The sequence below is a fragment of the Talpa occidentalis genome, unplaced genomic scaffold (genome assembly GCF_014898055.3).
Source record: "Talpa occidentalis isolate TD23 unplaced genomic scaffold, MPIMG_talOcc4v2.1 talOcc4.14, whole genome shotgun sequence".
In the NCBI taxonomy this organism is placed as follows: Eukaryota; Metazoa; Chordata; class Mammalia; order Eulipotyphla; family Talpidae; genus Talpa; species Talpa occidentalis.
This window is the reverse complement of record NW_023601433.1, coordinates 31,681,004-31,706,137: the sequence shown is the minus strand read 5'-3', so window position 1 is coordinate 31,706,137 and position 25,134 is coordinate 31,681,004. Positions and strand designations below refer to the sequence as shown.

The 25,134-nt window shown below is 40.1% G+C and overlaps 1 protein-coding gene across 1 annotated transcript in view; it reads left to right on the top strand.

Annotated features, from left to right (window-relative positions):
- LOC119244120 (methionine synthase-like) overlaps positions 1-25,134 on the top strand; it is a 98,436-nt gene that overhangs the window by 53,938 nt on the left and 19,364 nt on the right. The window contains exons 3-5 of the mRNA XM_037509810.2: positions 13,301-13,421; positions 14,585-14,705; positions 21,623-21,704. Of these exons, the coding sequence (XP_037365707.1) occupies positions 13,301-13,421; positions 14,585-14,705; positions 21,623-21,704 (324 nt within the window). The remainder of the gene's footprint in view (positions 1-13,300; positions 13,422-14,584; positions 14,706-21,622; positions 21,705-25,134) is intronic.

Below are 25,134 nucleotides of genomic sequence, written 5' to 3'. Positions count from 1 at the left end.
TATCCTAGGAGTGGAATTGCTGGATCAATATGGAGTCTATGTTTAGTAGGTCCAGAAATCTCCACACAGCTCTCCACAGTGGTTGGACCAGTTTGCACTCCCACCACAGTGCAGAAGAGTTCTTTTCTCCACACCTCGCCAGCATTTGTTGTTGCTGTTAAAGTTTTTTAATATGTGCCATTCTCACTGGTGTAAAATGTATCTCATGGTAGTTTGATTTGCATTTCCCTGATGCAAGTGATGTTGAACATTTTTTCATATGCCTGTTGGCCATTTGCATTTCCTCTTCAGAGAAGTTTCTTTTTAGCTCTTTCTGCCATTTTTGACTGGATTATTTCTTTGTGTTGCTGAGTCTCATCAGCTCTTTGCAGATTTTTTGTGATCATCCTTTAATCATTAGTGTTGGGTGCAAAAATGTTCTCCCAGTTGGTGGGGTTTCTCTTTGTTTTTGTTATTTGTCTCTTTTGCTGTGCAGAAGCTCTTTAATTTGATGTAGTCCCAGCTGTTTATCTTTGCCTTCACTATCACTGCTTTGGTGATGTGTCTGTAAAGATGTCTTTGATGTGCGCAGATCACGTAGTGTTTGCCTATATTTCCTTCTATATATTTTTATGGTTTCAGGTCTTATGTCTAGTTCTTTAATCCATTTTGAGTTGATTTTTGTGTATGGTGTGAGGTAGTGGTCAAGCTTCATTCTTTTGCATGTAGCGACCCAGTTTCCCAGCACCATTTATTGAACAAACTTTCCTTGCTCCAATGCTAGTCTTTGCTCCTTTGTCAAAGATTAGTTGACCATAAATCTGTGGATTTATTTCTGGATTTTCTATTCGATCCATTGGTCTGTATGTCTGTTCTTGTTCCAATACCATGCAGTTTTGATGATTATGGCTTTGTAGTATAGTTTTGAAATCTGGGAGTGTAATGCCTCCATTCCTTCTTTTTTTTTCAGGAGAGCTTTGGCTATTCAGGGTTTTTTGTGATTCATATGAATTTCATCAATAATTGTTCTATTTTTTGAAGAATGACATTGAAATTTTGATTGGAATAGCATTGAATCTGTATATTGCTTTTGGAAGGATGGCCATTTTAATAATGTTTATTCTTCCAATCCCGAGCAGGGATGTCTCTCCATTTCTTGTGTCTTCTTCTATTCTTTTAACAGTGTTTTATAGTTTTCTTTTGTATAGGTCCTTTATCTCTTTTGTTAGATTTATTCCCAAATATTTGATTTTTTTTGTTTCAATAACAAAGGGATGGTTTTTTTGATTTCTTCTTCTTCAGATTTATTGTTTGTGTATAGGAAGGCTACTGACTTTTGTGTTGATTTTGTATCCTGCCACTTTACTGAACTGATTGATGAGTTGAATTAGCTTTTCTGTGGAGTTTTTGGGTTCTCTATGTATATATCATATCGTCTGCAAATAGTGATAGTTTGACTTCTTCTTTTCCTATTTGGATTCTTGGATGTCTTCTTCTTGTCTTATTGCCCTGGCTAGGACTTCCAGTATTATATTGAAAAGCAGTGGTGAGAGTGGACATCCTTGTCTTGTTCCAGATCTTAATGGAATTGCTTTCAGCTTTCACCATTGAGAATGATGCTGGCTGTTGGCTTGTCATAGATGGCCTTTATGATGTTGAGGTATGTTCCTTGTATCCCAAGAATTTCAAGGGATTTTTCATGAATGGGTGTTGCACTTTGTCGAAAGCTTTCTCAGCATCTATTGATATTTCATATGGTTTTTATATTTCTTTTTGTTGATGTGTTGGATAACGTTGATTGATTTTCGGATGTTAAACCATCCTGTGCCCCTGGAATGAATCCTACTTGGTCGTGGTGAATTATCTATGGATACATTGTTGGATTCTGATGGCTAAATTTTATTGAGGATTTTTGCATCAGTGTTCATTAGGGAGATTGGCCTGTAGTTTTCCTTTTTTGTGTTGTCCTTGTTCGGTTTTGGTATTAGTGTAATGTTGGCTTCATAGAACGTGTTTGGTATTGTCCCTTCCTTCTCAATTTTTTTGGAAGAGTTTGTGAAGGATAGGCACTAATTCGTCTCTGAATGTTTGGTAGAATTCATTTGTAAATCCATCAGGTCCTGGGCTTTTGTTTTTGGGGAGGTTTTGATTACCATTTCAATTTCGCTAATTGTAATTGGTCTGTTTAGGTGTTCTATTTCTTCTTTATCTAGCTTTGGGTGATTGTAGAGTTGTAGGAATTTGTCCATCTCCTCTAGATTGTTAAACTTGTTTCCATATAACTGTTCATAGTAGTTACTGATTATTCTTTTGATTTCTGCTGTGTCCGTTGTGATTTCTCCTCTTTCATTGATGATCCTGTTTATTTGTGCTTTCTCCTTTTTTCCTTTGTGAGCCTGGCTAGGGTTTGTCTATTTTATTGATTTTTTCAAAGAACCAGCTCTTGGTTTCATTGATCTTTTGGATTGTTTTTTTAGTTTCAATTTCATTTATTTCTGCTTTGGTTTTTATTATTTCTTTTCTTCTACTGGTTTTGGGGTTTTTTTGTTGTTCTTTTTCTAGATCTTTGAGCTTCGAGATTAGGTTGTTTCTTTGAGTTCTTTCTTGTTTCTTGATGTGAGCTTCTATTGCTATATATTTTCCTCTTATTACTGCTTTTGCTGCATCCCATACATTTAGGATATTGGTGTCCTCCTTGTCGTTCAATTCAAAAAATTTTTTAATTTCTTCTTTGATCTCCTCATTAGTCCAGTGGTCTTCCAGTAGTGTGGTTTTTAATCTCCATGAGGTAGGAAAGTTCCTTGCCTTCTTTTTATGGTTTAGTTCTAGTTTGATGCCTTCATGGTCAGAAAAGATGGTTGGTATGATTTCAATCTTGGTGTATCTGTTGATGTTTGTCTTGTGCCCCAGTATGTGATCGATCCTGGAGAATGATCCGTGTGCGCTTGAGAAAAATGTGTACTCCGTTTTTTTGGGGTTTAGTGTTCTATAGATGTCTGTTAAGCCCAATTGCTCTAGGTCCTTATTTAGAGCTTTGGTTTCTTTACTTATTTTTTGTCTTGTTGATCTATCCATTGTTGATAGTGGTGTGTTGAAGTCTCCCACTACGTATGTGTTTTCTCTGATGTCTGTTTTCAGAGAGGACAACAGTTGTCTGATATATTTTGGTGCTCCTTCGTTTGGTGAGTATATGTTAATGAGTGTTATTTCTTCTTGAAGTATTGTCCCTTGATCATAATGTAGTGACCATTGGGGTCTCTTTTTATCTTTTTGAGTTTGAAATCTGTTTTATCTGATATAAGTATAGCTGTTCCTGCTTTCTTTTTTGGCCCATTTGCTTGTAGGATTGTTTTCCATCCTTTGACTTTGAGCCTATTTTTATCTTTTGTAGCTAAATGTGTTTCCTGTAGACAGCAAAAGGTTGGGTTTTGTTTCTTAATCCAGGCTGCAACTCTGTGTCTTTTTATTGAAGAGTTTAGTCCATTTACATTTAGAGTTAATATTGATATGTTAACATCTGTATTTGCCATTGTGTTTGTCTTTCCTTTGATTTTATTTATTTATTCTTTTAATAACTTTTTTTTTTTTTTTGGCCTTCTTTCATTGTTATTCGTCCCTCTGAGGTTCTGGCTTTAGGACTCCTTGTAGTATTTTTTGGAGTGGGGGTTTATTTGCAATGAAATTCCGGAGTTTCTGTTTGTCTGGGAAGGTCCATATTCTTTCTTCAAAGAGGAAGGAGAGCTTTGCGGGATAGAGTATTCTTGGTTGGCATCTGTTTTCTTGGAGTCTGTTGACTATGTCCCTCCACTCTCTCCTTGCCCATAGTGTTTCTTCGGAGAAGTCTGATGTCAGCCTGATTGACTTTCCTTTGAATGTTATCTGTTTCTTCCCTCTTGCCAGCTTCATTATTTTTTCCTTGTCCTGGATTCTTGGGAGCTTTACTATTATGTGTCTTGCTGTATTTTTTCTTTCGTCGTGGAAGTTTGGTGTTCTTCTTGCTTCTTGTATATCAATTTTCAGCTCCTTCTTCACATTTGGGAAGTTCTCTTCAATTATCTCTTTGAATATTTTCTCTGTTCCTACTTCTCTCTCCTCTCCTTCTGGTATTCCTATAACTCTTATATTTCCTTTCCTCATGGAGTCAGATAGTTCCCGAAGTCTTTCTTCATTCTTTTTCCTTCGTACTTCTCTTTCCTTTTCTGTTTTGGTTCTTTTTATTTCTGTGTCTTCAAGAGCACTTATTCGTTCTTCCATTTCATCAATTCTGCTTTCATTGCTTTTCCCAGAATTCTTTAGTTCTTCCACTAATTCTTTGATCTCCTGCATTTCTTTTACTTCCCTCTTTAGGGACTCAATTTCATTCTTCTGATCGTTGATTATTTTTCCCTTATCATTGTTTTCCTTTATGACTTCTGTCAGTTTTTAAATCACGGCAATTTTAAATTCTCTTTCTGGAAGGCTCAGAAGTTCTTCCAAGTTACTGTCGTTGCAATCTGGGGGCTGGTTTTCTTTTTGTGGTGTGCTTTTTCTCTGGAGAGTTGCTAGGTTGCGTGTGGTTCTTCTCCTCCCTATTGTCTGTTTTCTAATTTGCCGTATGCGTTGGGACACTGTGTTGTTGGGACTGGCCGGCATCTTGGGTGGGCTTCTCTTCTCCCCTCTGGTTCCTCCTGGAGTCATCTGTCAGTTTCAAGCAGTCTTTATTGGAGAAAGGTCCCTGTCCTAAAATGTCGATGTGGGGACACACTCCCCTGTGCGCCTGGTCTGCCCCGGCGGTGGGTTCCTGCTCCCCTCTGGGCTTGGACTGCAGGCCAGAGGGGGTCTGGCGTGGGCGAACTTCCCCCGCTCACCTCTGGCTCCTGAGGAAGCCTTCTGCAGGTAGTCTTTACTGAAGAAATGTCCCTGTTCTAAAATGGTGATGTGGGACACACTCCCTGCGCGTCCGGTGTCAGGCACACTCTTCTGCGTGCCTGGTCTGCCCTGGCTGTGGGTGCTCGCTCTCCCTGTGGGCTCAGACTACTTGTTCGGAAGGGTCCGGGTGTGGGCTAACTCCCCAGCTGGCCACTAGTTCCTTCAGGAGCCTGTGCTGTCTACAAGTCGCTAGGTGGCGCCAGAGATCTCTCCTAGAGCCCTTGGGGAGCTGATTTTCCATGCCGTGGGACAGGGAGCAAAGCGGGGATGGTAGGGTACACCTCAAAGGCTTTGGGATGCTGTGTCTGCCTTGTGCCCCACCGTCGTGGGGAACCCGCGCCCCTAATTTCGTGCCCCGGGTCTCAGTTCCAAAGCCCTCAGTTCCAGGACGCGGGCTGTAGCCCAGTTCAGTGGCGCGGGAAGGGCGCCTTTTGCACCGCTCCCGTGCCTGGGCGCCTGGTTCCTGCTCACTCAGGGAGGGACCTTCACCTCAGTGAGGACCTCCGCGTGTCTCCCCGCAAGCCTAGGTCGTCTCCCAAGCCTAGGTCGCAGGCGCGGGGACCTGGGCAGCCGCGATCCTGGTCTGCACTTGCTTTTCAAGCGCGCCGAGCGCGCCTCCGCGCCAGCTTACCGGCAGCCTGGGCTGTGTGCGCATCTCCCGGGGTCTTTGTTCTTCTCTAATGGCGCCCGGAGCCGTTCGCTCACCGCCGCGGCGAATCCTGCAGGGTTCTCCACAGCTCCCGTTCACGGGGTGTGGTGGCTGAAATAGTTCCTTTCCACTCACAGTCCTGCTTGCTGCCTCCGTTTTTCTTGTTGGCCGTTTTGGTTTGTTGTTTCCTCCCCTCTGCCGGTTGGAGAGTGCCGCCTCTGTGGGCGGGGGAGGGGAGCAGGGTTCTGCGCTTCCCTCCTTCTGGTCCTCTTTTATGGCCACTTTCTTCTTTGGGCAGTTTGCTGGAGTCACCCGTTTATCTTCCGTGTCCCAGTTCTCACTGGGACCTGCCGCTTTTCCTCCCTATTCACTTTTTTTAATGGAGATCTTACTCGCAGCGTCTCCTCGCCGCCATGTTTAAGCAGTGGTTCTTAATATAACTGTCTAGTATGGGTAAAAATAAGCAAATATAGCTAAGAATGTAATTTTTTAATATGGTTTTTTTATTAATTTTTTTTTTAAATTGAGGTAACATTGGGATTCCCCCATCAGGTATTGCTGCTATCCTGTATCACCACCGAATAACCCATGGGCCATCAACGCAGTTCATTGCGCTTCCTTCTCTCTTTGTTCTTACCCCTTCCCTGCCCCCTCTCCCACTTGCCCCTCTGATGGTGGGATGTAGAGAAATCAAACTAAGGGTCAGGTAAAGACAAGCTTAAAAACTAACCCTTGAAAGCTGTCTGTAGAACTAGAGGATGAAATACTTTGAAGTTATGTGTTAAAGAGTTTAGCTGAGTAAGGAAAACGACTAAATCTAAATCAAGGGTACACTAATGTAGTCTGTCCTAAGCACTTCACGTGCTCACTTGATAATTATTCAGAGACTTGCAACTTGGTGTGTGTATGGTTTTCAACTTGTTGTGAGATATAATTGACATGCAACATTGTATAAGTTTAAGGTATATGATATGCTGATTTAATATATTTGTATATTGCATTATGATTGCCAATATAACACTACCTAATACCTCCATCAGTCACATAATTACCTTTGTGTGTGTGTGTGTGTGTGTGTGTGTGTGTGTGTGTGTGTGGTGAGAACCTTTAAGATCTCTTACCACTTTTGAGTATATACTACTATGTTGTTCACAATGCTGGTAATATAACCTCAGAACTTGTTCCTCTTCTAATTGAAAGTTTGTGTCCTTGACCAATGTTTCCCTCACCCCTTGGCCATCATTATACTATTTGTTTCTATTAGTTTGACATTTTTATATACCATATATAAATGGTATCATATAATGACAAAATACACAGTGATGTCATATAGTGATTCTATATATAAATGCTATCATATTTGTCTTTCTTTCTGACTTATTTCACTTAGCACAATGCCCTCAAGGCATTTATGTCAAAAATGGCAGGATTTCCTTCTTTGTAACTCAATGGTACTCCATTTTGTATGTCTGCAACCTATTATCTATTGGTAGACACATACGTTGTTTCCATACTTTGGCTAGTGTAAATAATGCTGCAATAAGTAAAATATATATGAGAGTGCAGATAGCTTTTGAATATCCTGTTTTCATTTCTTTTGGGTGTACATACCCAGAAATGAAATTGCTGGATCATATGGTAGTTCCTTTTTAGTTTATTGAGGAACCTCCATACTGTTTACCATAGTAGCTGAACCAATTTACATTCTCACCAAGAATGCACAAGCATTCCCTTTTTCCCATGTCCTTGTTAGGTCTTGTCTTTTTGATGATAACTGTTCTAGCAGGTGTAATGATATTTCATCATGGGTTTAATTTGCAATTCCCTGCTGATTAGTATCTTTTTATGTGTCTGTTGATCATCTGTATGTCTTCTTTAGAAAAATGTCTTTTCAGTTCCTCTGCTTAACTTGGTATATTTTGAAGGGGAGACTTTCAAGAATTTTTTTTTAAAGGAGAAATGAGAACAGATTCTATTAGTACTGCTTAGTCACATTGGAAATCTCCTTTGAAAATGGTAGACTGATAAGAGTGCTTCCAGCTAGAGAGAACTGAAGGATCAGAAACAAGATGCCCTCTAAGAGGCATATGGACTTTGGGTATAGCTCAGAGGGAAGAAAGGAAGGGCGAGGGAGATGGACATGTATGTGGAGGAACAGAAAATTATAGTAAAGTTGAGAGACAATGGGAAGGTATAGTGGTCACAGAAGGCAGGGCTGGTTTAACCCACAGTCAAAAATCCAAGAGCCAACTGGTTCATGATTCTAGACCTTCATAGTGCTGATCTCTGCCTGGACTGTCCTCTTTTTCATTCATCTAGTTAATACCTATTTATTTTTTCCAAATTCAGCCCTGGTATCACCTGTTGGAATGCTTCTAATTGTCATCCAGTTTAGATGACCTCCTACAGCATGCTGTAAATATCTTCATCATAGCACTTGTCATGATGTATTCCAGTTTAGAACTTGCCAGTAGTTTCTCAATTCCTGAAAAATAGATCCCTTCCCCCTCTGGGTGTATGTGTTCTGGGAGAGGGGGTGGGAGGAGGGGACAGTGTCAGTCCTAGATTAAGTGGATCTCAATCCACTGTGGATCCAAGTGCAATAAATATTATTTTCCATGTTTCGAAAAGCTGGGAAGTACCCAATCAATGATTTATTTGACTGTTTTCCAGCATGACTTTTTTTTTTTAAGATTTATTTATTTATGCATATAAGAACTGGGGTACAGGCCAGAGGTATGGAGGGTGAGAAGATTCACCAGAGACAGAGTGGGGAACAGAACAGGCAGAGTGACTGAAATACACTGCTGAGGGGAGCAGCGGGCAAGTCAGGAGAGGTCTGCTGCACCATGTGTCATGTGGGAGCTCCCTGGCCAGGGATCCAACTCTTGCTGCAGTGGCTGTGGATAGCTTCATAGCTTGCGTCTTAACCCCTTGCACCACCAGGGAGGCCCCTAGCATGACTTTAAGTCAGATTAATAGGATGGAAATTGAACTTGTAATCCAGTTGCCTAGCTCACCATTCTCAGATTTTTTTTTTTTTTAACCTCATCTGATCACTGACTGTCTCTCTCTTGCTGATTTCTCCTCTAAACAGGAGAGTGCTCTAAGACTCAGCCCTTGTACCTCTTCTCAGTTTATCTTCGCCTCCTAGGTTAGTACCTATCAAACTGTGGTATGCCTTGTGATCAGCTGGATAACCTGATTGTTAAAAGTCAGACCTGATTAAAGTAGGTCTGGACCTGAGGTTCTATATGTCTGATGAGCCCCTAGGTAGTGTTGGCACTGCTAGTGCAGAGGTATATTTAGGGTAACAAGGCCCTATTGCAGGCTTATAGCATTCAGTCTTACGACTATTAACACCATCTAACATGTTGATAAGTCCCAAGTTTTATCTTTACTGTGAATCTCTCAACTGAACTCCAGATATATCCAGTTGACTATGTGACAGCATAGTCTAAAGGAGCTTTAGATAGCTCCTTTGGCTATCTAAAGAAATCTGAAACTTAATATTTTGGAAATTGAACTAATTGTCGCAATCTTATAGACACCTCCCCAGACTCAAATTAAAAGCTGACCCTTCATACACAATAAGAAGGGGAGGGCATTAAGCAGAGAAAGACTGGCGCATGTTCTGAAATAACAGAATAATACCAGAGAATTCCAATTCATAAAGAAGATAGCTTCCTGGAACCCATAATGTCAATCATTTTTATAACTTAATTTTATCATAAGTACTTGTCTCAAAAACTGCAGTGTACATTTTCACTTCTTATGTCAACAATTCTTAAGTTAAATAGACAACAATATCTCTTAATAAAAAATATCAAAGCTTAAGAACTACTGCCTCATAAACTATAACTGGTAACAGTGGTACTAGACGCCCGAGGCAGAAGGAGACTTGCTTCTCACTATATACCCATTTATGTCATTGGATTTTTTGGCTGTTCCCATATTAATTAAAAAACAAATTTAAAACCAACTAGCACACAGGGAATTCTCAATAGAAGCAAGACAATTTCAAATCAATGATAACTATATACAACCTTGTTAGCAAAAAAAAAAAAACAAATGTTGCAGGTTTAATGAAGTAGCACTGCAGGTTGTAACAGGAGTGAGATGGTACTTTTTTTTTTTTTTTAGCATATTGAAAAAGTCTGGTAACGGAGCTTTTATTAAACTATGACTAAGTATAGAGTGTTGCATATAAAGCTAAGCAAAATAACATATTGCTTTTAAATCCTGATAAAAAGGCTTACATTTCAAAGCTGACTGTTTTTCAACATTGTATATATTTTAAAAATTCAGTCAAAAAGTCCTCAGTATCAAGTATCATTTTGCTCTCATTCCTTTTTCCTGTTTTAAGCAGTGTTTTGTCAGGAACATCTTATGCATGCTTGCCTTGTTTGGGCAAGAGCAAAGAGACCCTGTGGCAGGCCAGAAATGGGGGGCAGAGAAAGTTGTAAGCTTTAAGATCAGAGAGGGAAGAAAGGCCAGAGTCTGTAGGATTACCCATCAGAATCATCAGAGGAGCTTTTCTCAAAATCAAACAAACAACACCAAAGCTTGGACTCCTTTCTCCAGAGGTGGTGATTTCACTGATCGTGGGTGGGGTCCAAGCCCTGGTGTTTTTTAAATGCTCCAAGGTTGTGACATTGCAAGGGTTTACAAGTTTAACTGAGTGAGGAGTCACTGAAGGCTTTGAACAATGGAGTGAGAAATCTGACTTATGTTTAACAGGTTCATTCAGCTTTCTAGAAGACTAGAGGAAACAGAGATAGCAGGTAGGCTGCTCCAAAAATCCAGGCATCAATTGATAATGGATAGGCCAGAGTGGAAGCAACAGAAGTGAGCAGATTCTGGAAAAACTGTGAAAGTAGAACTCATGGCAGTTGTTGATGGATTGCATGTGGAGTGTGAGAGAGACTCAAGGAAGTTGGTCTAAGCAACAAGAAAATTAGCGTGCTATTTTTGGAAATATGGAGTTTTGGGGAGGTGTCTATAAGATTGTGACAATTAGTTCAATTTCCAAAATATTAAGTGCTGGAGACCAGCTCCAGTTAGAAGTCGTGTCAGGGATCTCAGAAAGGAGAGGACGGAGTCGGTGAAATTTTTTCGGAGGGCTGAGGGGAAGTGGAGTGAGGTAGAAGTGAGGTAGACACAGACACTCTCTCTGGTGCAAGTATCTCCTCCTGAGGGTCTCAGTGGGTCTTTATTTATACCTTAAGGCGAGCTTGGGATTACATCAGCATAAGCATTGAAGCAGAGCAAAGACAATACATATTTTCTCATGATCATGTAAAGACTCCCTTGGCCTTATACCTGTAGGCCATTTTTTGGTAACCTAAGAACAATTAGTTTCCTAGGTACAGCTCATTTACTAGCATGATCAACAGCATAATATTTGGCAACATTTAAACTTTCCCAATTACAAGCATGGGTGTAAAATTCCTATTCTGTATCCAATTACTAAAATCAGTATTTCCTAGCACTCAATTAACTTGGTTAATACATTAATTACTTCAAAGTGGGTTAAAACAATTCATCAGATCTACGTAAGTTCTACTGAAGTCTAACTCTTAACTAGAAATTCCTAACCTCCACACGGCCTGCAAATTATTGACCTCATACACCAGAAATGTATTGTTGCCACAAACAGGTACCCCCCAGGTAAGGCTATGGTTTCTAAGCCCAGCTGGTTCAGGGCAGCTTGTTCTCCTTAGTTCTAGGGCCAAAACATTTCTTTCCTAACTATACCTTAAACAACTTTTTACTTCTTTTGTGATAGTTCATGTGTAAGAACAGTAAGCCAATTGTCACCTGGGTCCGAATTAGGTTTTCACATGCCAGTTAATAACTAACTTACTTCAGCATTAACCAAGAACAAAGAGGAGAGCATTAGCAGGCGTTGCCATGGAGACTCCCTAGTTCAGATCTTCTTTGGGAAGTGCAAGAACTTCCTTCTTCTGGGAAGTACAACTTTCCCTCTTGGGGGGAGCACAGGAACTCTCCGCTTCTCGGGAGTCTCCCCCAATGCCCGGACCTTGTCAAGAGACAGCATGGGAGGCGCGGCCTGCCACAATTAAGTTTCAGATTTCTTTAGATAGCCAAAGGAGCCGACACATAGTCAACTGGATATATCTGGAGTTCAATTGAGAGATTCACAGTAGAGATAAAACTTGGGACTTATCAACATGTTAGATGGTATTAATAGTCGTAAGACTGAATGCTATAAGCCTGCAATAGGGCCTTGTTACCCTAAATATACCTCTGCACTAGCAGTGCCAACACTACCTAGAGGCTCATCAGACATATAGAACCTCAGGTCCAGACCTACTTTAATCAGGTCTAACTTTTAACAATCAGGTTATCCAGCTGATCACAAGGCATATCACAGTTTGATAGGTACTAACCTAGGAGGCGGAGGCGAAGATAAACTGAGAAGAGGTACAAGGGCTGAGTCTTAGAGCACTCTCCTGTTTAGAGGAGAAATCAACAAGAGAGAGACAGTCAGTGATCAGATGAGGTTAAAAAAAAAAAAAATCTGAGAATGGTGAGCTAGGCAACTGGATTACAAGTTCAATTTCCATCCTATTAATCTGACTTAAAGTCATGCTAGGGGCCTCCCTGATGGCGCAAGAGGTTAAGACGCAAACTATGAAGTTATCCACAGCCACTGCAGCAAGAGTTAGATACCTGGCCAGGGAGCTCCCACATGGTGCAGCAGACCTCTCCTGACTTGGCTGCTGCTCCTTCTTCCTTGACTTCCGAAACCAGATTTCCTTATTCTGACCTTTTCATATGCAGAAAGTGACCTCCTCTTAATTATCTTTTTCAGTGGCTTCCATGTATACCATTTAATAGATAGTTATTGAGTGAACTTCCCTAGCATTTTTATTGGACCTAAATGACTAAGACCGCATTTTGGTGTCAGATCCATGTTCAGATTCCAGCTCTGCTACTGATTAGTTGTGTAACTTCTCTGGACACAGTGCTCTCAGCCCTTCCTCATTAAAATGGGGTCCATATTAAGTTGCTTCCATCTCAAGTTGCTGTGAGGTTTAATTGAGATTGCTTATGCCAAAAACTTAACATTTTGGAAATAACCAAAGTTTCCAACAGTGGAATGACAGAACAAAATGTGGTATGTCCATACAATAGACTGTTATTCAGCCTTAAAAGGAATGAAGTTCTGACACATGATACAACATGAATGAAACTTGAGGACATTATGCTAAGTGAAGTAAGTCAGACTCAAAGGAACAAGTGATATATGATTCCACTTACATCACTCTAGAATTCAGCAAATTTGCAGTGACAGAAAGTAGCATAGGTATTACCTGGGGAAAGAAAAAAGGGGGAATTGTTTGTTGATGAATGATTATAGAGTTTCTGCTTGTGGTGATGACATAGTTTTGAAAATAAATAATGGTTATGGTTGCACACTGTGACTGACTATAGTACTACTGTATTGTGCACTTGAAAATGGTTAAAATGGCAAATTACACATTACATCTATTTTACAAGAGCTTAAAATAATAATGTAATATACCAAGAGTTATTGAAATGTATACTTTAAATAAATTGTTTGGTATATGAATTCTGTATCAATGAAACTGTTTTTAAAATAGCATAACTGGGTATGGTAAGTACCTAATAAATGGTCGTGGTAGTGGTTGTTGATATTTAATGAGTGTTTCAATGTGATTCCAGTTTATAGGAGTGCAGTATTTAATTCTATTTAAGTAAAAATGTTCATTTCAGCTTTGTCTCTATTGGATTCTCATTCATTTTCTCACATCTCGTTTCTGTCTCAGAGTTATTGACTTAGGAGTCATGACTCCCTGTGATAAGATACTGAAAGCTGCTCTTGACCACAAAGCAGGTACCGTGCAACTGTGCCTCTGGGCGTTTCACTAAAATAAAAAAATAAAATAAAGTAAATGTCATTTTCCCCAAGTGCCTGTCAGTGAATGGTAATGCCACCCTATGGGCTCTTGGGACATTCACTCAAGTGCTGATTCCTGACTAAGGGCAGCTTTCATTGTCATTTATAATACGGCAGCAGAAGAGGTAACTAGGTAACCATGGAATTCCTCTATGGCTCTTAAGATGGGGAACAGGACAGCCTTCTTGTATGAGAACATGTGGTGAATTGGGGTTCTTTCTGTGTGTAGTTGTGTTAGGGGAAAAAGGCTGTCCCAAAGCTAATTCCATACAGGCTTTGTGGACTCCACCCCCACCCCAGTGTTAGGGGGAAAAGGCTGCCCCAAAGCAAATTCCATACAGGCTTTGTGGACTCCACCCCACCCCAGGCCAAAGCCAAAGACACTGGGAACTCTACATCCCATCACCACCCAAGGGAAGGTGGCTGGGACCTGAGGGTGGGGTTAAGCAGCCAGGTGGATACAAAAGGCAGACATGTGGGCTTTGGGGCTCTCTCCATTTTGGGGCCCTCGGCCAGCTCGCGGCGTCCGTCTAGCTCTGAGAGTGACTTTGGGTTTCCAGGTCGTCGGATCGGGTAGGACGCATTAAAGACTTTATTTCCCTATTTTCTCCCTGAGTTGTACATTTCCTTATTTCTTTTTCTCTTGTAAATAAACCTTTTATTAACCCTTTTGCGTGTGTCTGTAGTAGAGTATTCATAAGTCCCTTTAAAGCGCGCGGGTGAGGACCCACAGCCAGGAACCCGTTTAATATCGGGGTTGCTCTATAACAGTTGGTCTTTGTTTCTTAAGACAATGATACTTTCAAGTCTGGGAGCTCATGAAATAACAGTATATTCTTTTATATGGCTTCCCTTAATAGTTCAAGTGCATTATTACAACTCTGTTACAAACCATATTTACTACCAAAGCAAATAGTACATTGGAACCCCCCCCCCCGCCGCCCAATCAGAAAAGATGTCTTAAAATTAGAAAGTTGAAATTTATGTTGTCTTGTGGTCTTTATTACAAAGCCTTTTAAATGAGTCTTCATGCTTTTCCTCCTTTTTAAATCTCATCCTTCTTCTCACTGCCCTGTTTTTTTCCTCTTTTTAAATAATAGATATAATAGGCCTGTCAGGACTCATCACTCCTTCCCTGGATGAAATGATTTTTGTTGCCAAGGAAATGGAGAGGTTAGCTATAAAGATTCCATTGTTGATAGGAGGAGCGACCACTTCAAGGTAAGTCATGCTAATGAGCTTTGTGCTTCACTTTATTTATTTTTTTATTGTTTTGCATCCTTGTTATTATTTTGATGGTATAAAATTTCTCCCCTCAAATGTGATTTCCATGGCTCTTCCACCACCAGAGCACCCCTAGTCCTCCTCCATCATCCACTGTGCTCTCTCCACTCCCAGTTTTCATCCCTCCTCCTTCCCCTCACTCTCCTCCCTGACGCTTTAGCTTTCACTTTAAATTCTCTTAAATGCCAGTGTTTGAAAACAATGATGGGACTATAGTCCCTTGGTGTTAGGTTTGGTGTGAGGACAGTAATCTGAGGAGGCGATTATCCTATGCCAAGGTTACTTTTTTCTTATGCATAGTATGTTCTGCCTTTATTATATAAACACATAAACTCTCCTATCTTTGCTTGGAGAAGAGCTAGAATACCTTTGGAGCATGCTATAGGAAACTCCTTCCAGATCTCCCCACCCACCCTTCCCCCCTCCCCCCCATTGTTTTTATTTGTTTTCCTTTGTTTGCAATGATCTCCTTAGTTCCTGTCACCTCCCATTCAGTTCCTGAGATTTCTACTAACACTTACACCACTGGAGATCAAACTGGGTGGAGAAGCTATATCTTTTGGCTCAAAGACATTGCTTGAACTTTAAGCCTATGGAAGCAGGTGTCTAATTGAATAACTGCAGGTTCTTTTGAAAAATTATCTCACATTGTTGTTGTGACACAGAGCCATCTAGCAAGAATGAACCAAAAGATCACTTTGCAAAGTTGTTTTGGGTAGGGGGAACTTTTGGAAATGTTTGAGCTAAACAATTAAAGAGAAGAAAGTTCAAATTTAATCACATGATCATTATTCAGTTTGTCAGATTTTTTTTTCTTGGGTCATGATACTAATGGTATTTGGTGAGAGATATGTGAACCATGGGTACTACCAAACTTTTAGGACACTTTCCTTAGGCCCCATAGAGTTTACATTGGCAAGAAATAATGCCCAGATGGAGCATTGAAGCTGATGGTCCCAAAAGTATTCAGTTTCTTTTTCTGATACAAAAATACATTAGAGGTTTGGTCAAAGATTTTCCAGACTTCATTTGTAGTAGTCATTTGTATTAGTCAGAGAAGCAGGATCTATAGGATCGTCTCTCCTAAGTTCTTTTATTGATGACATGAGGCTCACCCACATTATGGAGGACAATCTGCTTTACTTGCAGTCCACATATAATGTTTGCCACATATAAAAAATACCTAGATTGATATTTGACCAATAACTGGGTCTAGCCAAATGGATAAAAATTAATCATCAGCCCATTTATAATCTGAATGAATCATTGTCATTAGTAGTCAAAAATGTTATGTGTTATTATTTATCCACTAATTGCTTTATATACTTGAAGGACTCAAGAGTGAGGCTATTGCTGCTTATATTGGAAAACTGAGTTTGTTTTTCCACAAAGGGATTATCCACTAGTATATGTGGCAAGTTATTCTCCAGTCTAACCTGGAGACCAACCATTGATAGGTAGGGTTTCATGAACATGGTTTTAGGTAACGACTATTCATTAACTTAGTAAAAAGAAAGGTAAGAGAATCTATAGACTATTTGTCAAAATGAAAGACCTTTCAAAATCATGAGCATAAACGGAATCAGCAAATGTTTAAATGACCAGGTATAAGGAAATGCATTTTGAGTTATGTAAATGTGATGATGGTTTTAAAATAAGAACCATTTTATATGGTAGGACTCAGAAATTCAAGACCAGGAAACCCGTTACTTGTACAAATTGGAACATTACCAAATATCCCGTTCCACTATCTCTTACCAAGTAAGATCCGCCAGATGAAAGAGGTCTTAAAAAAAAATTCAGTTCATGAATAGCCTCTCAAAATACATGATTGGCAAAATTAACCACAAGTGACTCTGAACTGTTATTACTGGCATATCTAGGTGGAGTTAATCTGATCAGAAAGCCCACTATCTCTTCATGCTATTGCAAAATATTGACTCATATTGTCTGGGAAACCATGACTGTTCTTACCTGAAGACAGGAAGCTAGGTCCTGTGACCTCCCAAGGCTTCATCCAGCTCTCCAGTGCTTTGTTTCTCAGTGAGCTCTGTCTTTTCTCCTTCTGTTCTCTTCCATGCCTATTGTAGTTTCTGAGAAATTATTTGAAAAATAAAAACCAGTAGAAGTGCTTCCAGGCAACTGTCCCCTTGTGTTGCTAGTGCAGCCTTTGGAAAATCACCAAGAGCTTTGGTGCAAACCTCCAACCCCCATTCTGACTGTTCTGTAGTAGTGAGAGTGGATGAGGGCTTCAGCAGCCCTCTTATTTAAATAAACATGTTTGCTGGAGTATAACAGCTATACAGAAAAAGTCACAAATCCTAGATCTACAACTCAATGAATTATCATAGACATGAACCCACCTATGTAATCACTTCCACATTAATAAATAAAACACTAATGGCATTCTAGGAACTTAATGGTTTCCCCCACCCTAGTCATCCTTTCCATCAAAAGTAACCATTATTCTGCCTTCTGTTACCACAGGTTAGTTCTGCCTGTGTTTCAATTTTGTATAAATGGAATCCTACTGGATGCATTCTTCTGTGTCCAGTTTATTTTGCTCTACATTATGTCTGTGAGGCCCAAAGTTGTTACAATAGCTCTGTTGTTGTCCTTTTTCCATTTGTGCAATGCAATATTGCTTATTTACCCATTTACTCATGTTTCTGTGGTAGACCTTTGGGTTTCCTCAATTTGGGATTATGACATGGAGTGCTGCTATATATGTATTTCTACCCTATAGCAAAATTGCTAAGTTATAGAATGTGCATCACCTTAATTAGCTATTGCTGGGGAGTTTTGCTCTCCCACCAGCAATTATGAGAGTTCTATTTATTCCACGTGCTTTTAAATTCTATCCATTTTAATGTATATGTAATAATAACTTGATAGAGATCTCATTTCTATTTCTCTGCTGACTAATGTTATTGAATAGCTTTATATGTCTAGTGACCATTTATTTGTATATGCTCTTTATGTCTATTTAAAATTGGGTATTTTGCCTTTTTTCTTACTGATTTATTTATATTCCTTATTTATATTGGATATAAGCTCTTTATCAGAAAGATGTGTTACAAATTAATTTTTTCCAGTATGGCTTGTCTTTTGCTCTCCTTGTGGTATTTTTGCATAACAAAAGTTCTTGATTTTTATAGACGTATTCACTCTTTTCCTGTATGGATAGTGCAACCATCTACTGCTAGTAGAGTCAGCTTTGCTAGAAATCATTCAAGAATTGGACTCTCTCAGAAGCCCTCTGAGAGCCCTTATTCTAACCTCCTGCAGACCTCCTGAGGGCTCAGCAGTGGCCCAGTTCTTTCCTTTACTATTTGAGCAGATGGCAGCTCAGGACATCCAAATTGTCATTAAGGCAAATCTCTGAGGGGAGAGAGCATCATGATTTTCCAGACCTCTGGGGCCTGCAGTAGCTTGATAGAATTAGAACTGTACCCCCAGGACGCTTGAAATGTGGCTTAGGCTGCCTAGTGGATGGATCCTCCGAGAAATTGAAAGGGCTAGACAGGATTGGGGTCATCTATGGGTGGACATATGTTTGGAGTGTCCTTTTTAACCTGTGACTATAATATGGAAAAACAGAATGTTCTTCTGTCTGTGTTACAGATGGTTTTGGTAGACCAAAACTACCAAATGTTAGAAATGACTAGAACTAGAAATGACTTTAATGGAAATCTGGTCCCATTGGCTGCAGAATTTCTCAAGGGCTCAAGTCTGGCAGTAAGCTCTCAATTTTCAACTAGTTTAAAGCTATTAACTGCAAGATGTCTTTTTCAATTATCATTTGTGTAACTCAGAACATTCAACAGGAAGTCATAGTGCTCAAACTGGAGGTAATTTTCTAAGGGTTTTTTTTTTTTTTTAATTGCTAAGATATAAAGTGCTGAATCACATAACTGATACAATTTTCTTCTTTGAATTGACTGTAAGAGAGCTTGGAGTTAAGGCCTATGTATAGGATTTCATGGAATGACATTTATATGCTAATCATACTCCCGATTCCTTCTTAATTTTCCCACTTTGATTTTCCCTTTCTCCCATTTTTCTCATCAAATTTTATGTTTTGGTTATGCTACATTTAAGTTAAACACTTTAATTGATAGGATAATACATGAAATAAATGCTTGGAGTATTTGTTCTTTTTCAGAGTGTTAAAAAAGATCTTCTAAGGTTAATATCATGGTCATTTGGCAAGAAAGGGAGGTTACTAATTAAATCCTCATTGTTGATAAGTGAGCTTAACAGAGAGACTTTGGTATTCATCTTCAGTGTCTAGCCCTTTGCTCTTGGTATGTAAGAACAGGGGGGATTCCAGTGTTTTATATCTTTTCAGACTTCATTACAAAGTCTTACTCTAGCTGGAGAAGCTTACATAAATGGAAGCTTAGAGGAAAGTGGAATCATTGTCAAATTATCTTCCAAGGAAACCAAAGGCACTTTCAGTGGTTGAGCAAGGTCAAACTTCATGCTTGTGCTCATCAAGCTTTGTTAATTTTTATGTTGAAAAGCAGCATTTTGCTTTTATTTGTTTTTTAATAGTGGGATTCATCAGGTTCTTCTCAATGCCTTTGTCCAGAAGATCATCAAAGAGAAGGCGGCCAAAATCACATACCCATGGATATTTGATAAATATTGTGTTGATTTTAAAATTGTGCTGGTTTTCCTTGAGAGAAATCTCATCAGAGTCACAGCAGCTTAAAATAATATTTTCTCTATTCATTAAAATACATTCTGCATGGAACTTCATGCAGAATATATACTGAGGTATATTCATGCGCTTGAGGAGCTGACCATCTAAAGAGAGAGTAATCATAGTCTGATATGTACTCCATCTTGAACTGGAAGCAGGTTTTTCTTTTTATTTCCTGCTCTTTGAAAGTCCTCCTCCTCATAGAATATCCAAGATATTTTCAAATCTTTCTTCCCCAAGCACACAGCAGGCACAGACAGGTCCTCCGGAGGCAGAGTTTTCTTGACTACTCCAGTGCTGTGGTCTGGCTCCCCCAGCTTCTCTGCACCCCAACCTCCCAGCAGAAGATGGTTCTTTACTAAGACTTGATCCTAAACTCCCATCACACAGCTCAGTTCCAGTGGCTTATGGCCTTTGTCCTTTTCCTCCTTTTTTTTTTTCTTTTTCCCATGAGGATGGTCTTAGAAAGGGAACAGGTGAAATGTTAGTGGGGTTTTGTCTGTCTCATTGGAATGAGGTTTTAGGGCCTCCCCTGGTGGTGCAGGCAGTTGAGCGCACCACTGTGAAGCTGTCAGCCTCGGCAGCGCTGGTTTGATCCCAGCTGGCCGGCGAGGGTCCCATATGGCGAGCAGACCTCTCCTGTCATGCCCGCTGCCCCCTTAGCAGTATATTTCATCAGTCTGCCTGTTCTGTTCCCCGCTCTGTCTCTGGTGAATCCTCTCACCCTCCCGCGCATCTGGCCTGTAACCCGGTTCTGGTATAAATAAAAAAATATTTTTTTTTTAAAAAAAAGAATGAGGTTTTAGAGCCTTCCCTGAGAAGCCTATTAAAAATGTATATTGCACTTTTAATGTTCACTTTTTTAAAAAAAATTAGCTGTCATGGTTGTCAAAAAATTCAGAAAAATATAAAGCAAAATTTAATCTTTCCCTTCCCCACTGTCAGTCCCCCCATATAACCAGTGTTGCGCTTTGATGTATTTTGCTCTGTGTTTTTTCAAAATATACAGAAGTTTACATATCAGGTTGGCTGGTCGAAACAGGTTGAGGGTGGTAGTGTTTGTTTTTATAAAAATAGAATTTTATTAAGCATCTTGTTCTGCTATGTTTTTTTTTTTTTTTTCCTTGTAATAGCACATTCTGGACATCTTTCCAAATACGAACGTGTTTGAGTTGAGGGGAAGAGTGCTGCTACTTCAGGGGAAAAAAGGGGAGAAAAGCTGGAGAGCACTGCCTGTACTATGGCACTGCCGTTGCCACACTCTTAAATGGAATTGTGGCAAAGTCCACACTCATCTTCCATCTTGAGGGCTCTGATTTAATTACTGTAAGGAAGAGTAGATGCATTTTCCAGTCTCATTTTAATAGGTTATCTTCTAACATGCAGTAACATAAATTGCCTGTGCTGTTGCTGCACGCGTTCAGTTATCAGAGGGCAATTTGGCACTTCAGTTAATTTGGCAATTTCAAGGATTAAGGGATGATTTTTCCTCAGTACCAACATTTTCAAATTTGGTGAGGAAGGTTTAGATCAGGTAATGTTAGTGTAAAATATTTTTGTTGCTTTTGCCTCTCTGTTTTATTTTGTGTTGAATTTATTTAGGGCCACCCCCTCCTCCCCCCAGGGTGGGGTTGGGCCAGGAAGTTATGGTGTCTTTCAGGAATAGGGAGTAGCAGTTTGAGAGTGCATTCTGGATCCCCTGCCCGGTGACTGGTTCCCTGGGCAGGGGCCCTGAGTGGTGTCCCAGCTCATTGAGGAAGAAGCTCAGCTTGACCTTATACCAGCACCGAGTGACTACCCTGCGGGTTAGCTCATTCCATTCAGACAGGCCGCTAATGAGTGCACAATCATAGGCTCATCTTCCCATTGGCAGAGAGCCGAGGACAACATCTTTCTCCTTTAGTCACAGATTTCTTATAGCCTGGGCCAAGTCTGTGTCTTTGCCCCTTGGCTTCCCCATCTAAGGGTGAGGAGAAAGTCATTCTTGTTTTACAGGGAAATTTGGAGTTCAATATTTGTAAGTACCTTGAAATCTTCCTCTGGAAAGCACTGTAGAAACACATTATCTCTAATGGTTCTGAACAAGAGTTGTGTTGGAACTGTCAGCACTGATGGATATGTTTTTCTTCTTGACCCCTCTTTTCAGAACCCACACTGCAGTTAAAATAGCTCCAAGATACAGTGCGCCTGTAATCCACGTCCTGGATGCATCCAAGAGTGTGGTGGTGGTAAGTGTGATTACTCACATATCTGATTAGATTATTTCAGATATGTTGTAAAGCGAGAACAAAGAGAGCATTAAGGGTATTAACTAAGATCTGCTATTTATTTTTGTCTAATTCCACTGGGGAAAAAAAAAAAAAGCCATGAAGAACAGCATAAGGCTCATGTCAGGGCCACTGCAGTGTCTGCATTGCTGGAAGGAGGACCAGGCCAGTGTAGCCTCTGCTTCTTTTTTACATTTCAAAAGGACAGGTTTATTAGGAAAAGGAGAAAGATAAAGAGAGGCACCTGTATAGTCACAGGGGACAGTAGAGCCACTATCCTGTGTTCTCAAAGACCCTTTTTGAGCCAGCAGCAGACATGCTGTTCTGAGTAGGAAATATTTATGCTGACACCTTTAACCCTGACACCAATCCAGAGAGAGCGATGTCAGCCATTTACAAAAGGGAACATGTACTCACTTAATTCCATGCCAGAGCTAGCAGGAATGTAGAACTTTTTTTAAAAAGACCTATTTCCAGATAGGAAAACATTTAACCTGGGAATGGGCCAGTTGATCCTATCCAGAGACAAAAAAAATTTCACTAGATGTTCAAAACTCTGAGTAATAATAGATTCTTTTTCTCAGTGAATGTACTGAAGAACTTTCCTGTGTTTTTCCCTGTTTTTCTCCTCAGTGACCATATGGTCCAGTGGTTCCAAGCTTGTTTCAGCCACAGAAACCTTGGTTTCTAGTGGTATCTTACCTGGAAACTCAGTTTTTGCACAAACAAGAGCCTAGCACCCCTTTCCACATATTACCCCGCTCTTAATTTTCATCCAAAGAGCACAACTGGTAAATCAGTGATCTAGGCCAGTCTCCACATTCTGTGCTGGTGATCTTTGGGATGACCAGGTGGTCTCCACAGCCTGAACTAGAGTGACCCCACTTCCTGAGCTGTCTTCCAAAGGAATTCTTCCACATCTGTGACATTGTAACAGGGTGGTCCCCAGGAAAGGGGGAGGTTCCCTGCCCCACCCAAGGGAGGGTGGAGCTGAGCAGGAAGAGGAGAAGCTGGAGAAGAGACTGAGGAAGGAAGGAGCAGGACAGAGCCAGGAGACCTGGAGGAGGCACATGGAGCCTAGAGACACGTGAAGAAACTGCGCTTGTCTTTTGGTTGTGGACTGGGTGACACAGATGTGGGTGAGACCCACGGGGAGGTGACAATGGCAGCTTTTATCTTGGTGTTGATTTTGCTTTTTTCCTTTCGGGCTTGTCTGGTTGTTTCTGACCCTTTTCTGTGGGTCCCCACTGGAAGATGCTTTAGACTTGAGGCAGGATTTGAGGCCTTGTTCTGGGCCGATCTCATGTGGATAGAGTTTTACCCACGAGGGGACGGGTAACTCTGGGTGCTTCATTTAGAAACTAGATTCTTTGCCTTTCCTGTATTGTTTCCTAATTGTATTAAAGTTCCTTCCCATTAAAGTCTCATATGTTTTGTGTTGATGCGGCAGATGGCAGAACCCATTTAGAATAGGCAGGTTTGCGGGGTTTGGGCTGACCCTCTCCCTGTCCTATAACAACTTCATTATAAGAATCATGTAATAATTGCCAATATTATTAAAAATTGACAGTGTCCGTGCTCTGTGCTAAGTGCCTTATGTGAATTGTTTTATTTAGTCCTCATGAAATAGATACTTTCATTAGTGCCATTTTAGAGATGAGGAGAAAGGAATGCAGAGGTTAACAACTCTTTTGAGGCCATATACCTTGCAAGTGACTGGTAGGGGTTGTGAATACAGGTGTTCTTACTCTACGCTACATGAAATTGTTCCCATTAAAATTTTTTCATATTTTTACAACCTTTTTTATTTAAAATGATTTTTAAAATGATATTATTTAAAATGATAAACTGGAATCATAAAATTGGAGATTTTAAATTGCCATTGATACAGCCTAACATGCAAATAGACTATATTTCTACATTGCAATTTTTTTAAATATTCAAAAGGATAGGTTTATTATGAAAAGGGAAGGGAAGTAAAGGATGCTTACACAGACACGAGCTGGCAGTAAGAGCTTCCCCTGAAAGGGACAGATTTGTTAAAAGAGAGGCCTGCATAGTCACAGGCAGCAGTCTTGGGAGGAGAAGGTTGGTGAAGAGAAACACCTGCATAGTCACAGGCGGGCAGGAGAGCAGCTGCCTACATTTCAATTTTAAAATAATTTTTTTTGTAACTTATATTTGGATTGTGCTTCATAAGGAGTTTATGTTAGAATCCTGGTGGTTTATGTTAGAATCCTAGGATAATTCCACAGCTATCCTGGTGGAATAACCATGTGCCTCTTTTTAAGATTTGTTGCTATTTTCAAATGCTAATGAATAACTAAACGTTTCCCATTCAGAGACCAGATTGTGATCTATTTGAGTACACAGTGGTAACAGTGCCCCCTACAGATGGGGGGTGGGATTTAACTGGAAAGGAATTGGTCCTTCATTCCATTTTGAAGACCATCCCCACTGTGAAGAGCTAAAGCAGTGTGAGCCTAGATGAAAGCTAGGCAGAGAAAGGAGAGAGGGGTTCAGCCAGCAGCTGAAATGGCCACCTTTTGAAATTATGGAAACATGTATTCAATGATAAATTCTTTGGGTAATTTCTAGTGATACTTCTTAGGAGTCAGTGGTACAATTTGTTTAGGTTGATTGTTGGTTCAGAGTCTTAATCAAAGTTCAATGAACATGATAGAGACTCAAACACTGGCTAGCTGTCTCAGGTATTTGAAAGATTTCAAAATGTGACAACTTCATAATAGTTGGAGATTTAGACTTGAGGATACCCCTTGCTTTTTTTTTTTTAATAAAAAACAAGGTGCCAATATTTACTTCTTTTTAAATTTTAAAATGGTTGTTCAACTTATTCCCTCTGGCTGTGCTGCTATTGCCAATAAAAATCAAAAAGAAAAAAAAAACTCTGGAAGTAGTTGACATGAAACCACATGGAGGATGCTTGTGGCAGTGGAAGTATTGGGAGAGTTAACTCCTGTAATGGAGCCAGGGCATCCATGGGAGTGTGGAAGGTGCCAGCAAACCTTGGTGTCTATTCTGCTTACCTAATAGTACCTGTGTCAAGGCATTAAGTTCTTTGGATTTTAAGGAAATTGAATTTTGCTTTTTCCATGTTCAGTCTAGCAGAATGCAAAAATATTTTAAAGCATTCTTTGCATGTATTTTGGTGAGCTCAGGAGGATGCATCTTCTTGTTTTCATGTAACCCCAATTGAGTTCTCTAAATGAGGACTCCATTGAGATGAGGTTTGGGTAAGGCTGAGAATTGTGGTATGAGCACCTTTGGAATCCTATTTTTAGGCTTCCCACATGGCCTTTTCTGATTAGATTTCTTAGCAAAGTGATTTGGCTTTATACTAACAGAGGTGACTGACTTGTTATTAGACATA